At 37.3% G+C, this 10211-nt stretch overlaps 1 protein-coding gene across 3 annotated transcripts; it reads left to right on the top strand.

Moving 5' to 3' along the window:
• The first annotated feature begins 249 nt into the window (after positions 1-249).
• Positions 250-9620, top strand: SOX10 (SRY-box transcription factor 10). 3 transcript variants are annotated; one of them, XR_011315024.1, is made up of 5 exons: positions 250-383; positions 3167-3573; positions 3986-4239; positions 5233-5993; positions 7969-9620. XR_011315024.1 is itself a non-coding variant. In XM_069736954.1 (4 exons), the coding sequence occupies exons 2-4, from the start codon at positions 3188-3190 to the stop codon at positions 5907-5909; spliced, it is 1317 nt and encodes a 438-aa protein (XP_069593055.1). In that variant the 5' UTR covers positions 250-383; positions 3167-3187; the 3' UTR covers positions 5910-6044. The 3 variants fall into 3 exon arrangements, 2 of the variants coding, with proteins under 2 accessions (XP_069593055.1, XP_069593056.1); XM_069736954.1 differs by lacking the exon at positions 7969-9620 and having other exon boundaries at positions 5233-6044; XM_069736955.1 differs by lacking the exon at positions 7969-9620 and having other exon boundaries at positions 262-387; positions 5233-6044.
• The last annotated feature ends 591 nt before the right edge of the window (positions 9621-10211 follow it).

Raw genomic sequence — 10211 nt, 5'->3', positions numbered from 1 at the left:
TTTTCTGGAATACGTAATGTGCGATTTGTTTAGTACACGTATATGGATAATACATTACCGCAGTTAGTTTAGGAATGTTATTTTTTTTTAAGGCTTTAACCCACAAAATGTTTCAAGGCCATTTAAAAAAAAAAAAAAAAGTAGAGAATCTCGTATTTTTTGTTTTCATTTTCTTGGCAGAAATAGGTACGTTTCGTCTTTGCCCCACCCCTACATTGGCTGCAGCCAATTAGAAGGACCAAGGACTGTTTGAGAAAAGCTTTGCCTTAAATGCATGGGGAGAAGTGATCAGGGCAGCGAACAGAGCATCATTCAGATAGGAGAACAGAGCCTCTATTACTGACACAGCATCGAGCCAGCACACCTCCTACCACTAAGACTCAGTAGGTACATTCTGCATTCCAACTCTTCCTGCTTTGCCTCTCACTTAGCCTTGTATTCACTCTCGCTGTGAACTACACTATACTACTTTACATCAGCTACTAACTTTTTTACTATTTCTTATATACTCTTTATATAACACCCCCTTCTAAAATGACTACGCATGGCGTGCAACTTTATCTTTAACCCTCACTCACGTTCCCCATGTAACTTTTGCTATAATAGCTCATTTTTTCTTTTTAATCACATTCCTTTTATTAGCTAGTCTCCTACATTCAGAAATAATTTGCATATTTCTATTACTTTTTATATCATGTTATTTTAATACATTTTTTTTTTTTTATAGCTATCATGTATCATTTTTTTTTATTCTCGCTTGATATTTTCTCTTTTCCAAAAAATAATTTAGTTTCTCACTGCATTTTATCCCCGTAATATAAGACTTGCTTTCTAAAGTTTATAGTATTTCCCTTACGTTAGTTTTTAATGGTCTCTTTTATACGATTAGTTGAATTTCTTTACGCATATTCTAACAGATATTATACAATTTTGGAATAAAAGTGGAATATATTTTGTACTTTTCCCATTTCTTCTGAAATATTGACAAGATTTATCATTTTGGACTATGTAACTAAAGAAAACTTTACATTAGTGTTTCATTTCATTGGCTTTCATTTATTTTTCGAAAATGTCCATTGTATGTATTTCTGCTGCAATTATCGATTTTGTATGATCTGACGAAGCAGAAACATTCAGTTAGAAAAGAGCTATGCAATGATTTGTATTCTATGCTCCTTTCTATTTATTTGTTATTATAGCTATCTATTTATCTATTTATTATCTATTTATCTATCTGTCTGTCTATATATATATATGCGCACAAATATAAGTATAGGTATGTACTCTTATATGTGTATTAATAAATATATATATATATAATCATGTCACATTGCTGCTAGATTCATTAATTGGTTCATCTTTTACTGTTTAGTAATATTGGTTTCTTTTTTCTAAATTCCCATTTTATTATTCTTTCTCACTGTTCACGGATATTTTAGATGTATCATCATAGCATAAAATTAGCTTAACATTATTTATTTAGATCAAAATTTGCAAAACCTACACAATAAACCTATATGTGCAGCCTTTACACTGTCCCGCACAAGTTTCTAATTCTGCGTTCAGCAGCTAAGCATCTGTGTCCTTATTTGGATATGATATTGTAGGTATTTGAAGATATTTGACTTCCCTGTTGTCATTACCAATGAAACAATGAACTTTTATGACCAATAATAATCATATTGTCATTGTTTTTTTTCTTCTATGAAATGAACACTTCTCTCAGAAGTTTAATATTCTGACATTTCAAAACATATAGCGTTTTCAAATGTAAGGTTGACTAATATAAATACAAAGTAACTATAAGTTAATAAATGTGAATATAACTTGAAAATTCTACTCTTAAGTCTATAGGTACAAAAAATGTAATAAGTAATAAATGTATCAGGTACAGCCCAAGGTCAAATGAAGGCAACATTTAAAGTGGTCAAAAACTATTACATGGCATAATATCTGGATGTATCTGTAAAAAGCTTTAGTATCAAGACACAGTTCATAGTCAACTGTCAGGAACTGAGATGTCCGTTGTTGTCTCAGATGACATTGCTGCTGTAACACATAATATCCACCTTACGTGCCCAAGTAAATAACTAGAGTTTGGATACTTTGGATGCTTAGCTAATATTGTTTCATTTCACTTGTGAATCTTTTATACTGTTAATATCTGTATAGAGAAATTCCAAGTTTTCTATATCCTGTATATTAGCGTAAATAGTACAATCAGAACGCTTAACTTTGAAACAGTATTAATATCCTCTAGTCTTTGGTGACATATGGATAAGTAGTTTTGTATTATGTCAGATTCATATGTTTATTGAGCTTAACACTATTTGGACGTTCCTATATTTGACTTTTGGTTATATATCCATATCGTGTTTCTTCTGCAGCTTTACATTTTCCTTGTAGAGTAAACATTGTTCTCCATTTATTCTGTAATAAAGTATCAAAAGCAATATCAAAATAAGAGTATTTATTTCCCAGCAAACAAGTGACTTAAACCTATTAGGACATTACTTGTTGCATAGTTCAATTGTTATAAAAGAGATTGTAGAGATTTTGCTAAACCCATTTGCCCTGCTTAGAAAGATTTCAGGAAGGATTTGTATGCTTCTTGTTAACTCAGCATGAATCTGTTTTCATGTGGTTACTAATTACATGTCGTACCAAGATTATAGCTAGAAGCATTCACTTAGTATACTTAGTATATAGGGACTATACATGGACATTGCCCATCTTCATTCCTAGTTGTCCACTTGGAAGCCACCAAAATTCTTACCTTTGGAAGCATAGCCTGATTGTAGTGTCACAGGGTTAGTTCTTACAAGTGACTATAGGAAAATTGACCACATAACAACATTATCAGCAAGATAATTTACTTTAGTAAAGCCAAGCTTGTATTCTAGTAGTGTATATAATATCGTAATTCTATATGACTCAAGGGTCCCTTGCTTTACATAGGCTTAAGTATATATTTTGCTATGCTATTTTGTAAACACTGTAGAGGGAAACTTGGCATGCACTTGACTTGTGTAACTGTTATCCCGTTGTGTAAGTATTTGGGGGAAAACACTTTCTCCATAGTTTTTTCTGTTCTATGGCTACCACCTTATTTTTTTATTTGCTATAGTTCGAGCAAATTTTTTAATACTATCATTAATTGTTCCAGTTTCCCAGTAAAAGACACATCATGAGTGACGATCAGAGTCTTTCAGAGGTGGAGATGAGCCCGGTTGGGTCTGAAGATCCTTCTTTGACACCTGAGCCTCTGGCATCTCATTCCCATTCTGGTCCAGATGATGATGAAGATGGAAAGGTGAAGAAAGAGCATGATTCAGAGGATGAAAGGTTTCCTGTCTGCATTCGTGAAGCTGTCTCCCAAGTTTTGAGTGGTTACGACTGGACATTAGTTCCTATGCCAGTGAGGGTCAATGGTGGCAACAAGTCTAAACCACATGTGAAGCGACCGATGAATGCTTTCATGGTATGGGCACAAGCTGCCCGCCGTAAGTTGGCTGACCAGTATCCACACCTACACAATGCGGAGCTGAGCAAGACACTTGGCAAACTTTGGAGGTAAGATTTTGAGTATATGACTTAGGATCACATTGAAGGTGTTTAGAAAACCAAGCATATTCATTATTTCACGAAATATTTCTTTAGTAATTTTTTTCATTCCGATTTTGCACAATTTTCATTTATCAATACTATTTCTGAAGTTGATTTTGTTCATTGCTACTTAATATACAATTTTTTTGCCCAACAGTTGCTAAAGTAAACAAATCGCTCTAAAAATATATTTTTACAATACGATAGTTTTCAGCCCATAGCAGAATGTTCTTAGTTGCAGTGGTACCTTTACAGTATTCTCTCAGACTATGAGGCTAGTCAATCAAAGAATTCCCTGAATGTACAAATTTTCTATTTTAAAAAACAATCTTGTAAATACTTGAGAAAGTTTTAATCTTTTTTGGGTTGTATTTTACAGATTGTTGAATGAAAATGATAAAAGACCTTTCATTGAAGAAGCTGAGAGACTGCGGATGCAACACAAGAAAGACCATCCAGATTATAAATATCAGCCTCGTAGAAGAAAAAATGGAAAGCCCACCACCGGAGAGGGAGATGGTTCCTCTGAAAATGAGGGAGGGGCAGCATCCATACAGGCCCACTATAAAAACTCACATTTGGATCATAGACATGGTTCTCCTATGTCTGATGGGAACTCAGAACACTCTGCAGGTAATAGAAATCAGGTTAATTCTCATGTAAAAATTTTACATCAAACTGAATAACATGGAAATCATAATACAGAATTTTATTTTTTTATTTTAACGGCCTTTGGCTCGATCCCAAGCTATGGGTATCCCAAGATCGATTTTTGTAAGCCTAGATAGGTCCACCAGGGTCCTCTTTGTCATTATCTTGATAGTATCAGGCCATCAGGTTGCTGGTCTTCCTCTTTGCCATGTTCATTCTATTCTTCTGACCATGATGAACTTCTCCCATGATTTCTTTCTTCGTATGATGTAATACAAAGATAAAGTAAAAAATACAATAGTCTTCATAGTAATCTATGGCTTGACCAAAGATAAGTCACTCTCTGAGTTATTGTACACTGGAGGTGTATAAATTTGGTGAATGTTGGTCAAATACCTGGCAAGTAAGAGGTGAAGTTGCCACAAGGGGTGCTTAGCAGTGAATTGAGAACCTATGCATGCTCTGCTGAACAGTGTATGCTTATCTATAGGGAGTCAAGGGGAATACCTGCTAAGCGTTTGCTCAGTAAGTGGCCACTCATTGGCTCCAGCTGGCACGTGATACAACAATGTCATGTCACCCCCAGGAACAATGGCGCCAAAATCGCTGGAATGGTGCTGCTGTAAGAGGAGAGTACACTGTTTTTATTTAAATTTAGGTCCTTAATTGATTAAGCTGGGGTTGTACAGTAGTGGTCAATCCTTTTAACACACCTATAGGGCACATCACACAAAGATCAGTCTTCTGCCCATTTTTATATTTGTTTCTGTGATGTATGTGTTACCTTTTCTCAAGTTAGCAATGAAACAGTAATAATCAATAATGTAAGAAAGTAAAACTATTTTCTCCCATGCTCATTGGCAATTACATCAGCATGAAAAATACAAAATGGAGAAGTCACAAAGATTATGTTTTTATGGACTTCTGGCTATATTACATTTTCTAACAATGTGTATCCATACTTCTTTATTTTAGGACAAAGTCATGGTCCTCCAACCCCACCAACAACACCTAAAACAGAACTTCAGGGTGGAAAATCTGACGGAAAGAGAGATGGATCTCGCTCTCTTGCAGATGGAGGAAAACCACACATTGATTTTGGCAACGTTGATATTGGAGAAATAAGCCATGATGTTATGTCCAATATGGAGCAATTTGATGTCAATGAATTTGACCAGTACCTTCCACCAAATGGTCACGCTGCACACCCAAGTCACATTGGGGGTTACACTTCCAGCTATGGTCTCAGTGGAGCTTTAGCTGCTGGCCCTTCAGCCTGGGCCCTGGCAAAGCAACATGCTCCCAATGTGGCAGACTCAAAAGCTCAGGTGAAGACGGAAAGCTCAAGTACCAGCCACTATCCAGAGCAACCGTCCACATCACAGCTGACCTACACCTCACTGGGGCTGCCACACTATGGTTCAGCCTTTCCTTCTATCTCAAGGCCACAGTTCGACTACTCAGACCATCAGTCAGCGAGTTCTTATTACAGCCATTCTAGTCAAGCATCTGGGCTCTACTCGGCGTTCTCCTATATGGGCCCTCCACAGCGTCCTCTTTATACTGCAATTTCTGATCCACCTAGTGTGGCTCCATCACATAGCCCAACACATTGGGAACAACCTGTCTACACCACTCTGTCAAGACCATGAGAATTACAGAAAAGCAGGCAAAGGAGGGACATCTCTCGGAGAGAACCATACTCCGATGGGGTCCTCCCACAGCTCAAATCCCAGGTAGAATCCGGATTCAATGAGCACCAGGGGAACTGGTTTCTATGGGCCACTGAGAAAGATGGTGACCAGGGAAAAATGGGCCTATTTTCTTACGTAAAAACAAAACTCCAGTGTAAAAATGGTGGGCTAGAATAGCAGGGCAATGCAGGGATGGGGGAAGGGAATAAAGATTATACACTGATTATGAACTAGTGTCTCTCATATTAGAGGAGGAAGCTGCAACATCTGACTTTGTAGTGGCTTTGATTTTAGGCGCCAGATTGGCTGGCAGAATTGACTATGCACAGCCAATGGCTGCAGAAAACAAACAAACAGATTTCTATCTGAAAGCAGCTTGACGTTCTCATCCAGTTGACCTGGGCTGCTAACCAGTTTGAAAGAAGGGATAGTCCATGTATCACTAATCAACTTAACATCATGGGAATAAACTGATTCTTAGTTTCTCCGAGTTACTTGTACACATCATACTAAAATGATTATTAGTTTATGATGGAAAGTCTGATACAGTTCTTGCTTTACCTTTTCCTAATCCCATCAGTTTAGATGGGGAGCAAACAGAGCTGCATCATAAAATTCCTGAAGAACTAGAGCAAGTGAAGGCAGGAGATAACTCATTCAATAGTAACCCACTCGTTGTGCAGTGGTCAGCGCAATAAAGTGACAAATTGCTCCAATGGGAGTTAGTGTTGGGTGTCTCAAGATGGCCAACATTTGGCTTGCATATTCATCCACAGTACTGTGCAATGCTCAGAAAAATGTCTTAAATAATATGGCATTTTATTACTTTGTCCACATGGTATTGCTAATGGTATGCATCCTGAATGCTCCGTGTTTGTTAAAAACACCTATAAAGAAGAAACCTGGGCTGTCCACTTCCTACATAAATCTTTAGGGGTAGTTGCATCACCAAGACCCAAAGGAAGTACAGAAAAGCAAGTCCAAACAAAATAAAAAGTTAGGCATGATCAAATACTTGCCTTAAATAGATAAACTTGGACTTTACAGTCCCTCTACTGTAGAATGGATGTAACAGCTTTCTACTTGTCATAAGTAACAAATCAGTTACAAGATATGAAATGTATTCCTGTCTTTAATCAGGAACCTTGTGTGGAAGTTTACATATTTTTATAATGTCTTAGAATGTCAGTGATAGCTGTGAACACAATTTTCTTGTAGATGTATAGCAATTTAATATGCTAGCATACATACGAGCTCATTTGGCTACCTTACTCCAGTATACCATCTTAAAATAACCTGTAGAAGAGATAAAGCTACTTCAGTCACATTAGGGATAGTACAGAGGGCAGTCAACTCTGCATTTCCCTCTACTACATCTATATGATGGCAGTCATCTTGGTTCCTCCCCCTCCCCCCAAAAAAAAACACTATTTACTGACATTTCTCATAACAGGATACTATGAAGTATGTTTATCAGGATGAAAAAAATGGAAACAGTAAAGGCTATATGTAAATATAAAAATATATATCTAAATATATATATTTTTGTTTTCGACAGGTGTGGCGAGACAGGTGCTTTCATACCAAATAATGTCTCGATAGACTTTGGTTTAATCATTTTTGTTTCAATTTTGGGTTTTTGAAATGAAGAGGGACAGAAATCCATGAGCCCATTTGGGGTTAAGTTATTTGATGCTTTGTCCTATGCCCAGATTAACCATAGTGTATAACAACATTTTGTCCCTTCCTCCATCAGTCTTCATTCAGCTAAAGGTTTTTTGTTTTGTTTTTTGTTTTCAGTATTTGTCGTTTCTTTTTCACTATGTGTTACTGTATCTATCTTATTTATGTAAATATCATACTATCTTACCCAGTTCTGACATGTCATTCTTTTTAATTGTGCATAAACATATACAAGATAAATATATAAAAATAAAAAGTTAAGTTTTTCTGGAATTTTCAATGTAATATTTTACATACATTTGATCTGCTTCTCGTTTTTTTTTTCTTATCATAGGACCCTGAAGCGACTTGGCGTCAGGCACGGAACTTCCTCCTCTCTCAGTGCCTTTGACAGCAAAAATGAAATTGAGGGCCTTATGGTGTCTTCAAAATTGCTTTATTATGGGGCTGGAAATATGTTTAGAGTGAGAACATAGCAGCAGTTAAATACATATAATAGTAGGGTGACATAGAGAAGGATAAAACCTAGTAGGAACATTATATAATTTCTTAAAGGGCAAGGACTATATCATGCAGTGCCTCATTCTCTATTCCCCACGATTGCAGTATAAAACACTTAATCGCCCATATTTTATGTGTAAAAGTAACATTTAGTGGGGCAGTCTCTAAATAGAGGCCTTGGAAATTCCAGGACAATGTTCAAGGGCCTGGTTTATATGCATACATAGTTCATCTTGTTCATCTTCATCTAATTTTAATTATTTTTAGTCCAATTATGCCTTTAAGGTAATGCATGCTGCCATCACATACTTTTTTGTGGACTTTCTTAGTGCTCGTAAAAAAACAAACAAACATGAATTTTGTATTTTGCTTCATAATCAACTATTGATTTCCAGACACTTCAGCGAAAAAGGCCAAACAAACAATGCAAAGGAATGTTGCATTTTTTCTAAAAATGCTATGTGTGAAAGCACCCTTAAAAATTATTACTATTTTCATTACATTTATATTAAAAGGAAAATGTCAGCTGACACTGTAAAAACCGTGGTCAGAGTGTATAAGCCACTGGCTGTATGATCACATTTTTGTATGTTTGACTCTGAAACGCTGCGGCGTTACAGGGAAGAGCATACATTTAATAGCCACCGGGGACTGAGCAGCGTGGGAGACTAGTCGTACAGGCGAGTCCCCGAAGGCTTCTACATGCCCGATGACAGTGACTGACAAGCCTCTGCCTTATCAATCACTGTCAGCGGGCATGGAGAAGCCTCAGGAGACCCGCCTGTATGACAAGTGCACAGTGCAGCTCAGTCCTCGACAGCTATTAAAAGTATGTTATTCCCTGTAACGCCGCAGCGTTTCAAAGTCAAACACGCACGACTGTGATCATACAGCCAGTGGCTGGTACACGCTGACCACGGTTCGGGCAGCATGTATCAGCTGACAGGTTTGCTTTAAAGGGTTTGTCCACCACTTTACAAAACTTCATTTTTGGCCAAAGGGTGGTGGAAACATTTAAAAAAAATATCAATCCTTGCTTCCCAGATCAGCGCTGCTCCTCTGTACTCATGTCAGTCTCCTAGCTTCCTCTTCCGATGGGGGACGTCACATGAATGCTGCATCCAGTCGGAAGCTGTAGGGGACATAGTGCTCAGTTTTGAGCTGCGCCGGTCTGGGAGGTGAGTCTGTTTTAATTTTCTACCACCTTGGGGCCACTAATGAGGTTTAGCAAAGTAGTTGATAACCCTCCCTAACTTTGTTGGATGAAGTTAGTGACCCAGCACAAAATCTTGGTGTCACAACAACGAAATCAAACGCAAACTGTTGGGTTTATATATGATAATAAGATGGAAATTCCTCAAAATACATTATCAGACATAGGTACAATAAGGACACACCATAGTCATTTGCTACATAGGGCTAGATAGCACTATCAGCTTAGTAGATATACTTATGTAAAAGTAATAAAATGTTTTTAACATGAAACATTTCCTTTATCCAGGTTATTACCACTAAATTCCAGAATGTATGATTGGAAGAGTGTATGATGGAAGGGTTGCATCTGATTGCATATAACCTGGCAATGACATAAGAACAAGTACCCTTCTCCATTTCTCTCAGCTTCAATGGTAATCACATCTGAGAAGCGATTGGGGGGAATCGATAGAATAAAATCTCTGCAGTACTTTAATATACAACCAGTAATTACAGATAGAATGAGATTTGCAACGGGTTAAATATGGCGTCCTCTGAGCACCCTCCCATTTCAGCCCCTCCCCAAGACCAATCCAACAGTCTCCGGTTCCTCATGATCGTATCATTCAGCCTTGAAAACAAAGGCTCTATTTAATGGAGCTCTTGAGAATCTGACCCCGGAAAAGCCAGAACTGCTCCTGCAGATTTACACACAAAGCCGCGTCTGCACGGATGAAATTTCACATCCCCAATGTGATTAAGGGATTCTGCTGTGGGACGCTGGCCTGATTAGCTAATTAACCCTATTTGGCCAAATTTAACCTCACAGTTACCAAGAGCATGGCCTTTATTTCACCAGTAAACAAGCCTTTGAAGTATCTT

Source organism: Ranitomeya imitator, chromosome 8 (genome assembly GCF_032444005.1).
Source record: "Ranitomeya imitator isolate aRanImi1 chromosome 8, aRanImi1.pri, whole genome shotgun sequence".
Classification (NCBI taxonomy): Eukaryota; Metazoa; Chordata; class Amphibia; order Anura; family Dendrobatidae; genus Ranitomeya; species Ranitomeya imitator.
This window is presented reverse-complemented; position numbering and strand designations above follow the sequence as displayed.